The sequence below is a fragment of the Nanorana parkeri genome, unplaced genomic scaffold (genome assembly GCF_000935625.1).
Source record: "Nanorana parkeri isolate BGI_ZX_2015 unplaced genomic scaffold, ASM93562v1 scaffold546, whole genome shotgun sequence".
NCBI lineage: Eukaryota > Metazoa > Chordata > Amphibia > Anura > Dicroglossidae > Nanorana > Nanorana parkeri.
The window spans coordinates 874246-893195 of record NW_017306814.1 but is presented as its reverse complement, the minus strand read 5'-3'; the positions used below and the strand labels follow the sequence as shown (position 1 = coordinate 893195).

Sequence of the window (18950 nt, the reverse complement as noted above, 5' to 3'; positions counted from 1 at the left end):
TTTGCTTTGATTTTTTATTGTTATTTATTTTATTATTCTTTGCTTTTTAACACTTTTTTCATTTTTTTTTACATTTAACTTTATTGCTGTCACAAGGAGGCTAACAAGCCCCTATGTGTTAGCTTTGGCAGGTGACAGGTTCTCTTACCCCTAATGTCTTCCCTGCCCTTCAATGCAGATGATTCAGCATAGGATTGTGCTTAATTGTCTGTTTATCCAGAAGTTCAGCATGGCTTCTGACCCCCCTGAAACAGGAAGCTGGGAGCGCAGAACTTCCTGCTTCAGTGATCATAGAGCAGATCAGGAAACGTATGTTCACTGCTTGCACAGTCACAGTCAGGTACAAGTGATCGGGCAGCTCTACAGCCACCCAGATCACTTTTGCTCTAAAGCCCTCCACTTGCTCTTAAGATCTGATACCAAGATCACGGCTGCAACAGCCAGGTTCTTGGTATAACCACTTCAAGATCAGGGCGTACAAGTACATCCTATGGTCCTGAAGTGGTTAATACATTTCGGGTGCTCTCAAATCAGTAGGCAGTGTGAACTTTGCTGATTGCAAATCTAACGGTCTGACCTAGCTGGGAGGAGTTTCAGACATTTGCAGTGAGAGACCATTGCTTCCATATAGAGAGCAAGGGTCCTTCTCTGCAGTATGCTGGCAACGGAGAGGCTTTTCTACCCAGACTGGTTGCTGTCTAAAGTAAATGAACTGGAAAACTTAAGCAAATCTATACATTATCTATAGGAGGCTGTTTAAACAGTGAGTTTGGTGACAGGCGTACTGATCTGCCATGTATTAATTTCATTTTCAATCCAAATGTACTAGCAGATTGTTTTTAGAAAGCTTGCATGCAAGATTTATAGGTTAAATGGGGTCCTAGATAGTTTAAGCTTACTTTTTCAAGTCTACCACAGGTAAAGCTAAATGTATATTACTGCTGGTTTAAAAAGCCTTGAAATCATGGAAGAAATGTTTCAGCTGGCACGCACCTTGGATTTTGGTAACACAATAAAGGAGTGTTTAGTGCTGCCAGACTGTTGCTGTGCATACTAACTAGACATTCTATTCATCCAACTGATAAAGCTGGACTTTGCTGCTGGGCCTTAATATTTTCTTTCAATGCCTTTGATAGAAGAATGTGAAGCAAATAAATGGAAAACATTTTCCTCTATATATATGCCAGCCTATTAAGGGCATGCTACAATACAAATTTAAGTGTCCCCTATTAGTATTATTTCAGTAACATGAATGCAGCCCTAAGGATTTTTGGAAAGGCATCCAAGGCATAACTGTTTTGCAACAGCTAAACAAGTATGGCATGGACTAGCTTGTCTTCACTGCCAAACTATATGAAGAGCTACTCTGTACATCACATCTGCTACATTTTTGTGTACATGACCAAGCTGTGTTAAAGAAAAGCTGTGTTGAGAAAAATAAAGCAACTGCTAGTTCTGACCGCCTTTTGGCTGTCTCTGTCCCTGATTTGAGCATATCTAAATCTAAAATCAAACATTTAACATATTGCAGCTTAACAATCCTTCAATGTAGTTGCTACATTAGATTTCTGTCTTTTAGGCTTTTTTCTTTTATTTTAACTTGGTGATTCGGCCACTAAGTCTGTTTATTTTTCAACTTCCTTTAGCAGACCAAGCTGTCCAGCAAAACTGGGGAGATAGAGGGTTGAAACAAACCATTTACCACTGACAGGATTGCTTACAACTTTTACCTATTTATAAAAAAAACGTTATCTTATTATTTCTTATAATGTGTTAACTGGAGTTCGGTTTTAATTTGTTAGTCAATTCCATCTACATCTGCATCTAACACTATCCGCTCCACAGGGTGACAATACTGCTGTTTAAGGGTGGCTCCATTGCTCAAACATAGACTGGAGTCACTCTAAGGCCTGGCTCACACCTGGGCGTTTTACAACACTGATCGACGTGCTGTAAAACCCCCAGCAAGTGAAATCCCATACTTTCCTATGGGCATGGTTCCCGTCTGGGCGTATTTCAGCGCATTGGAACATGCTGAAAAACGCCCTACGCCCAAAAAAGTACAGGAGCTTCTTTGGGGTGTTTTTCCGCGTGTTTCTGTTGGTATTCCCGAGTGTGGATTGGGGTTAACAAAGCGGTAACCCCGAGCCACACCCGGGAATACAGCGTACAGGTCTTACCTTGTCCGCGATCCCCGCTGTGTCCTCCGGCGGCTGCCGACTTCCGGGTTACGTCCCTTGCGAGTGGCAACGCAGGGGGGCAAAGTCGGCGGGAAGTTTGAAAGTGAAAAAAATATGTAAATAGAGAAAATAAGGAAAAAATAAATAAATAATACCGCCAGTGAAACGCGTGTTTCACTGAACGGAAAAACGTGCTAAAAAACGCAAAAAAAACGAGCTGAAAAAAGAGCAGAAAAAATACGCCCAGGTGTGAACCCAGCCTAAAGCTGGCCATACACCTATAGATTTTCTATAGATTTTTTTCTATCAGCCTATGGTCAGATGGGAAAAGTGCAACAGATTCTCCGATTTATGCTAAACTGTGTGGATGGAGGAATCTCCCATTAGGCCAAGCTTCAGTATCTTGCATCCAATCAGATTGTTCATGCATTTGGACAGCCAGTGGAGCCGACTAGCAAGATGCTGAAGCTTGGCCCAGCAGGAGATTCCTCCATTCACATAGTTTTACGTAGATGAAGGAATCTGTTGCACGTTTTCCATCTGACCATAGAAAATCTGCAGATAATCTATAGGTGTATGGCCAGCTTAAGACAGGAAGTGTGTTATTGTCCAAATCAACAGATGAAAAGAAAAAGAAAAAAGCCACCACATTTAAGGATTGGTAAACTGCAATATTTTTTATTTAAAAAATAAAATACAATTGTTTTTGGGATTACATACACTTTAAGATGGATGGTAAGTTTTCACTTTCGAAGCAAGGAATACCTAATCACATGGAAGGAAAATAAAAAATTGTTGGTTGCATGTGATTGGATGATTGAAGTCAGCACCGCTTCACCTCATTCACTAAGCAAAGTCAACAGTCACTATGCAAAGTGAACATGCTCTACTCCTTTAGTAAATTCGCCACACTGTCTCCAATGCTTTCTGAGTCACTTACGTGGAATAGCTATGTATAAAGTCAGAGGGAAGTCAGAACTCCTGATCTTCATAACAGGCCAATGACTCAGCACTAAAGGCACTAGCTCAGCATAGCATTAGCAGAGCTAAAAAAAACTTACATTAGGTTATTATACATCCTTTCCTTGACTTAAATATGAATGAAAAGACCCACTGGAAAACTCCCTTTACATTCTGCTGCTGGAACTGAGAGGGGTGCAGGGAAAAATCTATCCACAGGCAATGCTAATGATTGGTTGCTCAGACCTTTCCTATAACTAGCAATAAGGTTTACTTTAGCTGTAGATTACACAATACAGTGAAATACCTGATCCGCTGCCATTAGCAGAACCATTGTTGTTATGTAGACTAAGGCTAGTCATACACAGGTCAAATTGCTACTAAAAACTACACTCTACCAAATCTAAATGAGAATTCTATACAAGTTCTTGTAAATTGTTGGTAATATGGGTAGGAAAGGGATCACTTTTTCATGAAAAAAAGCCCCCTAAATTCAACTGAATTCATGAAAAATGCTTCCAACACCTTAACTTCCAAGTGGATCAGTGTCTTTTATACTATGCACCCAGTTTGTCAGTGCTCTGAGGCTAGAATGTGGTTTCCCATTTTAATGAATTCAGCAAAGATTATAATCATAAAAGAGACCCATTTGGAATCATTGCCCACTGTTTGTACACTCATTTCTGTATACAAATTTTGTTTTTGGCAAAATATTTGATTAAGGATATCATGTTAAAGGTTGAGACTGATAAACAAAACAGTGTTATAAAAGCAAGAGTTAAACAACAGTATAAATGTTTATACTGTTTTGATGAGGTATTTCCGAATCCTACCTGATTTTGACTTTAGCAGTATCTGGACAACCCGACCATCATTAATCACTTCACAGTCCCGACAGACAACATAATTTGGAGATAGTCGAACTTCTAGTAAAGAAGGATCATATAAAGCTTCTCTCGAATTTATATTGATTGGAGATTGGTACTGTCCATTAGCTTCTGGGTACAGTAAACCCCACTCAACACCTACAAAAAAAAACAATGTCAGGCAAAACACATTTTAAGTTTTGTACTACAGTACTTGCAGTTTAAGGGAAAGTATGGTGGTTTGTATAGATGTGTACATGCCTTTTTTATTATGGACAGCACTAAAAAAAGTTTTGATATTTGTTATTATTTTTTGTCAGGAAACTATTACATAGTTACATAGTATTTGAGGTTGAAAAAAGACACAGATCCATTAAGTTCAACCTGTGTGTGTGTTGTGCGTGCGTGCGTGTACAGAGTCCCTGTGTGGTCTGGTATTTAACTGTACCCATACCCCTGTATGTTACGGTCTTTTAGGATGGTATCTAATTGATTTTTGAATGAATTCAATATTCTCTAATTGATTGCATATTAATAATATGTAGTCTTCTATTCAGCCAGCAGATGGAGCTCTAGTCCCCTTTCTCCAGTATTATCATGCTTAGATTTCATCTATGCTAAAGAAAGTCCATTGTTTACAGTATTGGAATGAATCGTCACAGCAGTGATAGCTTTCTTATCAGAGTCTGAGGATTCTACTGGCTAAACAGAACTGCAAAGTAAGCCTCTCAACTGTGGTGTCTTTTTAGATAACCTACAGTGCTCTGAAAAGTCATTGCTTTGTATTTTATGTTTATTTGTACAACAAATATTATATAGTGATAATGAAATAAAAAATATATAAAAAAAAAAATATATAAAAACGTAATACTGTATATATATATACATCAATATTAACCTTTAAAATTAGGTTTACTGTAAACTGTAATGTTCACAACACAAGCATTAGAATCTTCATGCCAGCCTTCGACTGTAAACACGCAGTAGGTGTTTCTGAGCCATTAGAAACCAACTAAAAGTGACTTTAGAGTCTCTCTTGTGATCGTTGATGAATAACTTCACATTAATGGCATCTAGAAAGGTAAGTGAGTTTTTAAGCTCTTTTACTATTTGTTGAATTCATGTAAATAATTGAATGTCCATAGTCTGGGAACAGGTGGACTTTAAACCATAACACTTTCCCTTTAGCACATCATTTAGCACAGGTCAGTCATAGTGAAGTACAAAAAATAATTTATTGATTGACCACAAATAGTTCAGAGCCACGGCTAGAACTGAACTCCAGGCCAGGGGGCTGGATTGAGCCCAGTGGTAGGAGCTGTAACACCTATGAACACTACTATATATATAGTATTTGGTACCCCTGATGTGCCTCTACACATACTTAGAACAGAGGCTAGTACCCCAAAACTCCACAAACACAGCAGTAAAGAGTGGATATATGCAATGCTATCATTGGAAAAACAAAGCAAAATTGTTACTTGGCAGCCCATTGGAGATAACTATATACTACTCCTTTAAAGTCAACAGCATCTGACAACATTTTCTTTAATTACAACTTTGTTTCTTAAGACAATACTTTTTTTATATTTTTAGTGATTTTTGTTTAGCTATGGAGTAATACGGCATGTGAATTGTATAGGAAGGCATGTGAATTCAGCAAAGTTAGTTTGGAAAATACAGAATAAAACAAACCTGCATAACAGTAACATTATGCATTAAGCACATTCAAACGCAATAATGGTAAAGGCTAGATAAGGTTAGAAATCATGCAGTAATAACATACAATTAGAAACTGTCATATGTCTCCTTAATCTTCTAATTGTAATTGCTGCCTCATCATCAGATGCAGAGCATAATTATGTGCTTTGGAGAAATACTGTTAGTGGACTTTTAAACAATGATAACATTCTAATTTTTAAATGTTATTTCCAGACATGCACTGAGAGTTACCTTTGTCTTTTAGCATGTATTTTATTGTACCATATCCCATGTTTATTACATTGTATAGCACTGAAGAATACCAAAGTGTACCAAAGCCTACTAATAATAAAGAATATAGAGCTGTAGGTAAGAGGAGCACACGTGTGCAGGCAAAGGGACCCTGCAAAGCCCACCATAGATTCTGCACAGCCCATCTGAGAATCTCAGGTGAGTTGTGCAGGGTCTCAGGTGAGCTGTGCAGGATCTGTGGTGGGTTCTGCGGGGTCTATGGTGGGCTCTGCAGGGTCTATGGTGGGCTCTCCGGGGTCTCAGGTTAGCTGTGCAGGATCTGTGGTGGGCTGTGCAGGGTCTATGTTGGGATCTGTAGGGCCTCAGGTGGGATGTGCAGGATCTGTGGTGGGCGGTGTGGGCTCTCAGGTAGGTTCTACAGGATCTATGGTGGGCTCTGCACGGTCTTAAGTTGGCTGTGAGGGATCTATGGAGGGCTCTGCAGGGTCTCAGGTGGGCTTTGCAATCTGCAATCTAGCGCAATCTGTCAAACACTGGATACAGCATGTGCGCTGTGTCCAGCGACTGACAGGTTACGCAAAAAGTCTTAAACATGACGTGGGGGGGATACCACTGAGTATGGTAGCTGTATTTAAATACCTTCTCTATATAAAATGATTAACAAAAACATACCCATCTATTTAAGCATTTAAAAAAGTAAATAATACTTTCTACCACCCTTTCAAATGATCTTTTCATTGAATGTACAGATATAACTCGGCAGTGACCAGTAACGTTTCTGTATAAAAGTACAATATAATCCCCCATTCTCAATTGTATACCATGGAATTTTGCAAATTAGGCTACTGGGCTACTGAATAAATTAATGTGAAATAACATTTTTATATGTAATATTTTGAGGGATGATAAGGGCTATTGAAGCATCTAAACAAAAGATCAGTAAATTTGAACAGTCACATCTTTTATTTGTAAGGCATCAGACTTCATGAGTGAACAGTGTTTACCATGTTGAACTGTTTATCCTTTATTCTCGTCTGTCTTTAACAATCTGCACATTGAGGTTAAAAAGCCATTCCAAGGCAGACAGCAATGCCATTCCCATAAATGATTAGAATGGCTTCAATGATCAGGAAACATGAACATTAACAAATTAGATTTGTCACTGAAAATTGTGAAAGGACCAAAACTCATAAAATAACATGTCAGAGAAGAATGTGTGTTTGTAGAGATAAGTAGATCTTAGGACATCTATGTATAAGCAATCCAATCATGGAATTCCTAGATAGATCAGACTTGGTAGATATAGAAACTTACAGGGTTATTCGCAAAAGGGTGAAGAGCTTGAAGAAGGCAGGAGAAGGGAACAATCTAGGACAACATAGCTGAACCGGAAAGTGAGCTGAATTAGAGAATAATTCCAAATCAGCTATGTTGTCCTAGATTGTTCATTTCTCCTGCCTTCTCCAAACTCTTCAACCTTTTGTGAATAGCCCTGATAGTCTGCAGTGACTTTCCTTTTACATTTCCAGTTCAGCTTGTTTTCCAGTTCAGCTATGTTGTCCTAGATTGTTCACTTTTCCTGCCTCCTTCAAGCTACAAACTCGTTACCCTTCAGTAAATAACCCTGTTAGAGATTACGAATTTATCTTTACAGATTTACATTCTGTATCTTTTCCAATCTCTATCGGTTAAACTTGATGGACTTGTGTCTTTTTTTTTTACTTGACTATGTAACTACCAGGGTTATTCACAAAAGGGTGAAGGGTTTGGAGAAGGCAGGAGAAGTGAACAATCTAGGACAAAATAGCTGATTTGGAAAAATTCTCCAGTTCAGCTCACTTTCCAGTTCAGCTATGTAGTCCTAGATTGTTCACTTCTCCTGCCTTCTCCAAACTCTTCTCCCTTTTGTGAATAACTCTGTATGTATGTATCAGCTGATGTTAAAATGCAAGGTGGACATAAGCTATGAAAGGCTAAGCAATGATTTGGGGCCCTCTTCAGGAACCACCACTGTTGTCCCACACATGCACACTTGATTGTCATGGCACCACTTGACCGATTCCATCCTTGTCAGTGTCAGGAGCATGGCTGGAGACTCCCAGTAAAGTCCTTTTTCAAAGCATCTTTCCTCCTACTTTGTTATTCTTGCCATATTCCATAACTCACTATTCTATTTATTCCAGCCATATTTTTCTGACATCACAACCATCATTAACCTTGTTGCTGACATAGCTGCCACTGTACCTTCTGAACAGTTATGCACTTGACTCCTCTACAGAGCAGAAAGCTTGGCTATCCTACTCCATGACAGCTCTGGACATGCATGCTCTTCCTCACTACTTCAAAGATAGGTCCTCGTTTTCTTTGGGTCCCTAGTGCAGCAACAAATGCTTTACAGGAAGTATACCTGCTTTTCCATCAATAATTACCCCAGGATTATCCAGGCCAGCACCGGGGACCAGGTACACTGGCTGATGATGCATACAGTGGCGACTTTAGGAACAATATATAGGGGGGGGCATATAAGATACCACAGCCAAAACTGGGGGGGGGGGCAACTAATAATTTTTATCACAATATCCCCGTCCCCCCAAGTGGCAGAATTCAAGGGCCCAGTTGCAGCTGCAACTATGTAACCCTGGTAGTTCTGCCACTGTATAGAGGACTATAAATCCCAACAATACATTATACAGCACTACAAATCCCAGCAATATATTATACAGCAATACAGAATACCACTACCTATAGAAGACTACAAAGCCAGCAATGCAGAATACCACCAGCTATAGAAGACTACAAATCCAGCAAATCATTATACAGCAATACACAATACCATTATCTATATGGCCAGCCACACCGAACAAGCAGCGGGTGCACAGGTCCCAATCAGGTCCCACAACGTTATTCGGATGCGACACTGTTAGGGGAGGAGGGCACACGGGGGGGGGCAAGGAATAACCCAGGGGGGAACTTGCCTCCCTGTAGCGACACCACTGGATGCACTTTATTGTTCATCTTACTAATCTGGCACAAACATTTTTGTCGCTTTCCCTTCTTTGTAGATAGATAGATGGATGGATGGATAGATAGATAGATAGATAGATAGATAGATAGATAGATAGATAGATAGATAGATAGATAGATAGATGATAGATAGATAGATAGATAGATAGATAGATAGATAGATAGATAGATAGATAGATAGATAGATGCATTTGCAGCCTACACCCTGTCACATTTCTGAAAGAGAAGATGGATGTTGATTACTACATTATGTGCTTATTCCTTTGTCACCTCTGTTTAGTTAAAAGGAGTTGCTGATAGTAGCTATGAAGTTGTCTGTGAACCATACCACATTCAATAGTAAATAATTAACAGGCCCACTGATTCCATGGAGAATAAGATAGAAATAAATCACTGGCATTGCTTTAGGTGTTGATAAGATTATCTGCTAAGTGTTACTCTGTATACTAACATATTTTTGTATTTATCTTCAGTCCCTGGAATTAATTCAGAGTGTGAAAACTGTCACTTTACAGGGAACAGTTATGTTCTATTTCAGTAGTAACGAAAAAATGTAATCTCCAAGGCCAGCAGCTACCAAGTAAATTTATGTTACCGAGTCTATTAATTTCAAGCAAACACATGAGAATGAAATTAGGGCAACATATGTCAGCAGTTCTTGTCCACCTGTCTGCATACTGATGGCGACAGGCAAGATCATTGATCTAGTCCACAAATATATAGTCTACGATTATAACAACATTTAAATAGTATTTTTTCAAAAACACATTTACTTTTCTTTATTCTATATATAGTTTTTTTTGTCAGGAGGAAAAATGGTTTCAGCCATAAAAACCTAAAGCCAACCATAAGCCAGACCTTGATGTATAATAACACCAGCTCCTGCAACAATACTTTTCAATGCATTTTAAAGTTTCCAAAAACTGAGTTTCAGTGCATATTACAATTTGTAGTACAAGCAATTAAGATTGTCAGGGTATTACATTCATATTAATCTTCCCTGCACTAAACAGGAGACTCCTGCACTTTAGTGGGAATGGTACATTTCTCCTCCATTACCAACTACTGCTGAAACTTGGCAAACCTTTAAAACACAGAGCACTGCTCAATCAACTGTATATCAGTATACTGAATGTATACGAGAAGAGATAATTCTGCCAATTGCAGGAGATACTTCATAACAGTTTACAATTTAGAGCAGAACACCACCCAAAAATAAGAAAATTTAAAAAATCCCATTTGCAAGATAAAATAACAAACCCAGCATTTTTCTGCAATTTTCACCTTCAATGTAGACATTTCCCAGGCAGTAATTTGTTTGCTACTAGATGTCCCCAGTCTAATGGCCAGTATCATAAAACCCTGCTTCCTCTGAGCCCAGGTTGTCCTGGACCAACCCTAAACTGTGACTGGACAATGAGAGCAACAACAGCACAGTGATGAGCTCATCTCTCTGTCACTCTGCTTTCTCTCCCCTTCAGCATTCTTCTTGTCAGCACATGAACTGATTGGTTCCTTGTACTGCTTCTTTCTCTCGCTCTCCAGCTCTGCTGCATTCATTTTTGCCTTTTTTATCTGTCAAAGAGTTACCTTAAACACATCACTAGAGGACAGAGTAGTGATGTAGGGGTTGGTAGGAGTAACCCCTGAGTGCAGCGGGAAACTGGAGATCATCAATCTTGTAAGTGTCAGTTTCTGAAAAGACTTCAGGCAATGGTTTTTTCTGCCTTCTCTACCTCAGAGTGGCATTCATAGGTAGGGGCAGCAGGAGAGATAAGAATTTACTTTCTTCTTTGCAGGAATAGCTCTTATTTAAGGTTTAATTTTAGAAACAGAATCACCTTAATACTTCAAGTGGAGGTATACCCTAAATAACATGTGTTAAACACAAGGCCCACGGGCCATATCCGGCCTGCCAGGCCATTTCATGTTCAAATCAAAGCCTGTGCTGTAAATGGGCGCTGGGCTTCACAGGTAGTATGCTGAGGTCCCCGGCAGAGGGTGAGGGTGTCTTTGCAGTTCTTTTCTTCTGAATTCTTATAAAGCCCTCACTCCTAGGTAGAGAGAGGCCCAGGACTCTAGATGGTAAATCTCCCACTTAGAAAGAACCTTAAGATCCCCTGTTGAGCTGCTACAGTGTGAGAATGCAATGACTGAGATGTAGGGGGTAATCTCACACAACTTTACCCCCAAAACACCATTACATCAGTTCGATTGATCTCCTACAGCCTCTCTGCAACCACTTCGTGTTTAAATGCACTCACTCCAGCGATGGCTGCATGACATTTCTCCGGGCAGGTTTCCAGATGATGACATTAGTAGACAATGCCTGTGTAATCTGTGTTAAAATGGCCACTTGTGATCTCCATCAAAATCCTGAGTGAAACTACAGGAGCACAGTTGGTAGACAAAGACAGAGCCTTATAACAAGAAGTGTCTGAACAAGGACCTTCATGGCAGGATCAGCAGGCATTATGTTAAAAAGGAAATGAAAATATTGAAAATCAGTTTTATAATTTACATTGGCATGTTTACCCTAACTCCCTGTTGTGAGTTCTTAATTCTTAACCTTCTCACAACATATCACAATACTCTTAAGGCCTCACTACAACTTTAACCTTGATACCAAATATCAACCCACTGAACCAAGAGTCTAACACCTACTTATCTTACCCCTAAACGAAACCCTGAGGGCCGGTGCACACCTGGGCGATCCGTGACCGCTCGGCAATCATGTACTGTGAGATTCTGCACCAAAAAAAAAACAGAACCTGAACATTGAAATACAGTAACAAATTCCTGGTGCCACAGCCCACTGTTCCAAATAGCTAATAGGTATCATGGGATTATGATAAGCTGGCTCACAGCAGGGCACTTGGCAAATATTTCCTTGTAGAAAGGAAACATGACTATATAAGTGGGAAACAATGCCTTAGAAGAATGAGAAATAATGATGCACTATTAGCACTGCCAACAGTCATACTGTCGCTTGAGAGATACTTGGGAAGGAGAGACCCCGTCGTGTGACTAAAAGCAGTGGGGGAAAAAAATGAATTGAGCCTCTTGGTAAAGAGAATGTATAGGGGTTGTGTAATATTTTCTTTCTTCTCTGGTATTATGGACAAAAGTTTTCTTACCTTTTTTTACCTGTTCTAAAAAAAGTCTACTAAGTAAAGAGCTAAACAGCTCAAACTAAGATATAAACAATTAATGAGTTAGAGCAGTGACTCATCCCTCTCTTTGTCTACTTTTTTCAGATGGGGCCTACAGAGTTTCAATTAGAGTCCAAAGGTAAACTTCTTCTGCTGTTCTTTCTTTAGCAAAGTGTTAAAAATAATCCAAAACCTAAAAATAAAATTGACATAAACCAATATAGTTTACCTTTAAATAAGCAATGTATTGAAATCAACCCAAATAGGCATTTTTATTCATCTATCTACACCGAAAAAAGTAAATGAATAATGTCATATGTTTGTGGTATATCTGTGCAGATTGCTTGTAGAACATATAGTGCAACTTGCTAAAAGTGTATGTAACCCCTAACAATTAACTACTTTTATTTTCTCCCTTTTGGTCTGTTAAATATACTATTTAAAGTGTTTTTGAAAAAAAATGTTGATCCTGTAAGAAACTGTAGCCAGCCTGCTCCCTATTGCACCTGCCCACTGAGAGAGAAAGTTCTCTCTCAGGTCCAACCGCAAAAAAATATTTTTTGCCGGTTGCTTGAGAGTGCTGGTTGGTTGAATGCCGGATAATGTGGAGTGTACTGTACAAACAAACTAGTGTTTCAGTTGGTTTTCAACCTAGAGGTGTGTTAGGGACATTGAGAGACCCATCACGGGACAGTGAGTAATGTGAATAGTTCTGGATAATAGACTTAATTTAATGGCTTATATTACACAGTTTAAAAAGTGCTGTATCATATGTTGACACAATATAAATACTTTGAATAAATAATAGTAATGTATCCATCATTAGGCTGACATTTAGAACTGCATGAATGTATTCTCATCAAGTGTTTTCACTGAAGTAAATAGCACATTTCTTTACATAGTTAGTTGCAGTCACTCTGCATGGAATTTACTGTATGTATTTGATATAATTTATTTATAGATCTTACAAATTCGTCAGCACTTTAAAGAGTACAAACACCTTTAGGGCAGTCACTGCTCTTAAATAGCTTATCATCTAACATTCCTTTCAGTCATACAGAAACATACAAACACTTTGGCTAATTTAGGTAGAAGCTAATGAACCCATTAGTATATTTTTGGGTTGTGGGAGGAAACCACAACGTCCATTCCAGTGGGAATCCAAAAAAACCTGGGAAGAACATACAAGCTCTATACAGACAGTGCCCTACAGCTTCAAGACAAAGTGTTCCCCACTTAACCACCATGTTTGCCACTGCAATACATGCATTAATGTAAAAGCCAGGAGGGCGACCGTGGCCAGGGCTGCTGACAGGATGGTACAGGCAGCCCTCCTGTACTGGGCAGGCCCTATCAAGTTAGCAGGGGGGGCCCGAACCCAGCACGGGCTGCCTGTAGGGAAGGAGAATGGTCTAGCTCACTTGCCATGGTAACCAATTGATTGGCAGGCGTCATCCCTACAGGGACCCATAGTCTGCATAGAAGGAGGAGAGGAGCCTGTCAATCAGCTTGTTATCATGGTGAGTGGGCAGGAACATCCACTGGGCATACCTATCAGTGTCCCTTTTGCTCCCTGGGCTGTGCTGATCAGATGCAGGGAGGAACTGTGACTTTCAGCACATTTGGCTCCACCCCCTGCACCACCCACAGTCAATGGTATCAGAAGCGGGAGTCCTAGCATGAGTTAAGCTGCAGAGAGTGAGCAGCTTAACAGAGAGTAGGGGAGGGGGGTCAGCAGTGTTAGAAGAGAGTGCAGAGGTGAACAGTGTAGGAAGAGGAATGCAGGGGGTGCCGAAGGGGGCAGTGTAGGACGATGGATGCAGGGGGTGGAGAGGTGAGCAGTGTAGGAAGAAAGATGACAGGGGTGCAGTGGTGGGCATTATAGGAGAAGGGATGTAGGGTGTGCAGAGGTGAACAGTGTAGTAAGAGGGATGTAGGTGTAGGCATTGTAGGAAGAGGGATGCAGGGGGTGCAGAGGTGAACAGTGTAGGGGAATGGGATGTAGAGATAGGCAGTGTAGGAGAAGGGTTGCAGGGGGTGCAGAGGTGAACAGTGTAGGAAGAAGGATGCAGGGGGTGCAGAGGTAAAACAGTGTAGGAAGAGGTATGCAGGGGATGCAGGAATGTATATGTGGGTGGGGCTTGTATATGGGCAGAGCACAAGGGGCCCCCATAACCTCATATTGCCCGGGGGCCCCATGTGTTGTCAGTCCACCCCTGTGTACCTGCTTCCATCTAAATTATCCCATTAGTATATTTTTGGGTTGTGGGAGGAAACCACATTGTCCATTTCAGTGGCAATGCACAAAATGTTGGAATAACATACAAACTCCATGCAGACATTGCCCTACAGCAATGGGGATGTGGGAGGAAACCACACCATCCATTCCAGTGGTAATGTTAAAAAAACTTAGGAAGAACATACAAACTCCATGCATAAAGTGCCCTACAGCTGAAAGGCAGGGGTTTGCCATGTAACCACCCTATTTACCACTGCAATGCATGTATCAACATATACACTTCCACCAATGTAACCCGTCAGAATATTTTTAGGGTTTTGGAAGGAAACCACACCATCAATTCCAGTGGTAAAGCAAAAAAACTAGGAAGAGCATAAAAACTCCATGCAGACAGTGCTCTACAGCGGCATGGCAAAGTGTCCCCCATTCAGTCACCATGTTTACCACTGTAGTACACCAATTAACGTACTTATTTTAATGCATACTCCCTTATTAATTACTCAATTCAACTTATGTTACTGCAATAACACAAAACTTGTGAAAAATAGAATTCTTGTGCATGAAATTGGTCATGTCGTTGAGTTTCATATTACTATTTCAACAGGAAGAACCCTGAAACTGCCCCGTATACTGGTAAAACACAAAATAACGCAACAGCTGAAAAGTTTGTAACAATGGAGCGCATTCTTACAAATGTCTTCCCGGATTGCCCGTACACAATAATATAGTATTTAAAAGTCAAAGTGGTGCAACAGGTTCCTTGACTCCTTCATTCCTTCTACGCTGAAGAGTTAATCAAAACAAATATTAGGGATTCACTTTCCACTGATATTTACTAAACGGAGAGGGTAGGAAGCTGCAGCATTTAACTCTACTGAGTCTTTTATCTGGGACATCACTTTAACACAGAATGATTGTAGAAAGGAAGAATAAAATGACATGATCGCATGTTTGGATTGCTCTAGAGATCACATTTGGACACAAACTTTTCTGGGAATCTACAGGGTTGTGCAATTCAAAAGGAAAAATGAGATTATTACTGACCTTCCACATAGCCCCACTCTTGGTTTTCCTTGTCTGCTTGCAGTTCAGAGTTGTCTATATACTGCCGATCAGCCATCTGTGTCCTCTCTCTGTCTGCTCTTTGGATGGAAGAGTATTGAGAGGTTCAGAGTTTAGTTGTGAGTGTGACTTGAGCAGGGCATGCTATGCTGTATTCTCCTCTATACTCCTCTATGCACAGCCACTAGGAGCTGTCACTCCTGTCTGTGTCTGTGCAGCAGAGGGGAGGAGGTAAGGCTCCTAATCACTGCAATTATGTGATGATCACAACCTCTACATGCAAGGCTGGAGCCTGGACTAGGCAGATATTTAAATGTTTAGTGGTAGGTGGTGCCAGAGAGGGACTTGGCTGCAGGAACACAGATGATCTGTACTCAGGAAGGTCCTGGCTCTCTAGCACTGTACAAAGTGTGTCATTGCAAAGGAAGTTGTAGACTTCTTACTTAAAGTGACACTAAACTCAGCAGTTAAATCTTTAAAATACATTCAAGTACCTTAAATATTAACACAAATGTATCTTACTTGTGTAGCAATCGACTGTAGGTCCTCAAATCATCTCTGAATTGGTGCTCTTCCTTCTGAAGGGTGGCTATTTTTGTTCTCCATGGTCCCTGTGTGTGTGATGTAAAGTAGCCACCGCTACAATATGGGCAGTAGCACATGCCTGTGATGGAGTACAATCGCATGTTTAGTTTACTAACTTGTATTGTAGTTACTGTATAATCAATCATGGGAATGGTCTTGGAGTGGTGACTGGTTTGCAGCAGACACTGGGACCATGGGGAACAAAAGTTGCCAACCTCCAGAAGGAAGGACAGTGCCAGCATGAATTCAGAGATGATTTGAGGATCTACAGCCGAGTGATACACAAATAAGCTACATTTGTGTTAATAGTTAAGGTACTTGAATGCGTTTTAAAGATTTAAAGTGTCACTTTATTGTGTCACAAAATTGATATAGAAATTCAGGTTGAGACATGTTAAAATGGCATGCTAAAGCAAATATGACATTTTTGTTTGATGATTTTAGTGAAGCTTTAAAGCGACACTAAACTCAGGAGTTAAATCTTAGAAATGCATTCAAGTACCTTAACTATTAACACAATATCCCTTATTTGTGTATCACTTGGCTGTAGATCCTCGAATCATCTCTGAATTCATGCTGACATTGTCCTTCCTTCTGGAGGGGGGCTACTTTTGTTCCCCATGGTCCATGTGTGTCTGCTGCAAACCAGTCACCACTCCAAGACCATTCCCATGATTGATTATAACTACAGCGCAAGTTAGTAAACTAAACATGCGATTGTACTCCATCACAGGCATGTTAAAACTCCAGTCAGGGCTACACTTTAATCAACCAGATTTTCAGTATCTCCTCAAAGGCAGAGGCTATAATCTAAAATGCTTTTTGCCACGTGCTGATCCTTCCTCTATCAAATTACTGGATTGCTTAACATTCTTATCATACCATTGTTTTTCTTTTGCTTATGCTGAACAGCATTTCTTTCACTTGCAGTTGTTTTTTTTCATTATTGCTTTAGTAAGTCAGGTAAGACATATGGGGGCCATGCCTCTTTGCAGACAGTGCAGTAAGGTGGTATTTGCATAAACAGTAGGGATGAGGTTCAGGTTTGCCTTTACCATTGGTTTGTGGCAAATCCCTAGATTTTGCTGAGAGTGCAATACGTCCTGAGAGGTGCTATACTATGGATTGCAGTGGTGGGCAGGGCCGCCATCAGGGGGTAAGGCCGATACTCAAGTAAGGGGCCCGGGCAGCCTGAGGGGCCCGGGGACCTTACATGAGTATCGTCCGACGGCCGTACAGGTGACTGGCAGGAGGTGGAGGTGGCCGGGCCCCATCAGCACCAGTGGAGGCCTCCGGTGTCCCCCTGTCTCCACTGCAGTGACTGCACGGTAGCGGCGGCCATCTTTAAACCTGGCAAGTGCCCACATGTAATTTAATATATTGCCGAAACGGCAATATATTAAATGAAAATCATTCCCTGGTGGTCAGGTGGGGAATCAGTATGATCTGCATCTCTTGCTGATGCAAATCATACTGATCGCTCCCTTGTGGTGCCGCCACTGACAGGCAGGGAGCGATTAGTATGGTCTGCATCAGCCTGAGATGCAGATCACACTGATTCTCCACTCGACCATCAGGATAAACCCCAAGTGCCACACTGGACCCCCAGGAATGCAGCCCCCTTCCTGCAAAACAGGTAAGCAGGAGAGGGGAACATTTTTTAATTAACTATTGTTATTAGTTGTGTGTGTGTTTTTTTATTGTGTTTTTTTTCAATTAATGAAGCTATGTGTGTGTTTTTAATGAGTGTGTGATATGTGTGTTTCATTACGTGTGTGTGGTTTTTTTTAACCACTTCCCGTGCATTCATGTAAATGTACATGCTCCGCTGGAATTGGTTATACCAAGAATATGGCTGCTCCTGCAGCCGTGTTCTTGGTACCGTTTTAAGGCCTGTTCACACCACTTGCAGTGCGTTCCGGCCGGGGACCTTACATGAGTATCGTCCGACGGCCGTAGAGGTGACTGGCAGGAGGTGAAGGCGGCCGGGCCCCATCAGCACCAGTGGAGGCCTCCGGTGTCCCCCTGTCTCCACTGCAGTGACTGCACGGTAGCGGCGGCCATCTTTAAACCTGGCAAGTGCCCACATGTCATTTAATATATTGCCGTTTCGCCAATATATTAAATGACATGTGGGCATTCGAGTGCAGTGCGATTAAAATGCTGCAAGCACTGTTTTGATCGCACCCGAACTCACGGCAGGCACAATGTGCCATGCGATCCTGTGCAGGCTGTCGCATTGCAGCCGGAGGGCGTGGCTACGGTGCCATTCACTTCAATGGCCCGCCACTCCCCCTCCAGCCCGGCGAAAAAGTGAGGCGGCCGCAATGCGGGAAGTGCGTTCTGGTCAGAATCCGACCGGAGCGCATTGCTTATGGTGTGAACTAACCCTAAGCCCTGTGTCCAGTAGACATGTGCGATTCGTTTTGGAAAATTAGTTTTCCGGATGAAATTCGTTAGCGGTAGTCTGTATGCATTTTCGTTTGTGGACGAATTTTCATTGCAGCAAAGTGACAATTAAAAAAAAAAAATGAATGTCACTTTGCTGCAATGAAACAAATGATACCAACATGAAACGGAAATGAACATTCGTACAGACTACTGCTAACGAATTTCGTCCGAATCCCAAAAAAACAAAATAATGCAAAATCCGAATCAAAACAAGATGAAACAAAACAATTTTTTTGTCGGTGCACATGTCTAGTGTCCAGCGCGTCACTTATCCGTGAGTCCAGTGGGTCACAAAGCCCTGCGTCCAGTGGGTCACGAAGCCCTGAGTCCAGCGGGCCATGAAGCCCTGTGTCCAGCGGGTCACGAGGCCCTGCGCCCAGCGGGTCACGAAGCCCTGCGCCCAGGGGGTAATGTGACTGTGGGGGGCATATTAGAGTGTAAGCTCCTCTGTACAGAGACTGATGTGACTGTGGGGGGG

At 41.2% G+C, this 18950-nt stretch overlaps 1 protein-coding gene across 1 annotated transcript in view; it reads right to left on the bottom strand.

Moving 5' to 3' along the window:
• Nucleotides 1-15714, bottom strand: part of CA8 (carbonic anhydrase 8) — a 60902-nt gene extending 45188 nt beyond the window's left edge. Inside the window, exons 1-2 of the mRNA XM_018561814.1 lie at nt 15419-15714; nt 3974-4165 (exon numbers count right to left, since the gene is read on the bottom strand). Of these exons, the coding sequence (XP_018417316.1) occupies nt 3974-4165; nt 15419-15494 (268 nt within the window). The 5' untranslated portion in view covers nt 15495-15714. The remainder of the gene's footprint in view (nt 1-3973; nt 4166-15418) is intronic.
• Nucleotides 15715-18950: the final 3236 nt, after the last annotated feature.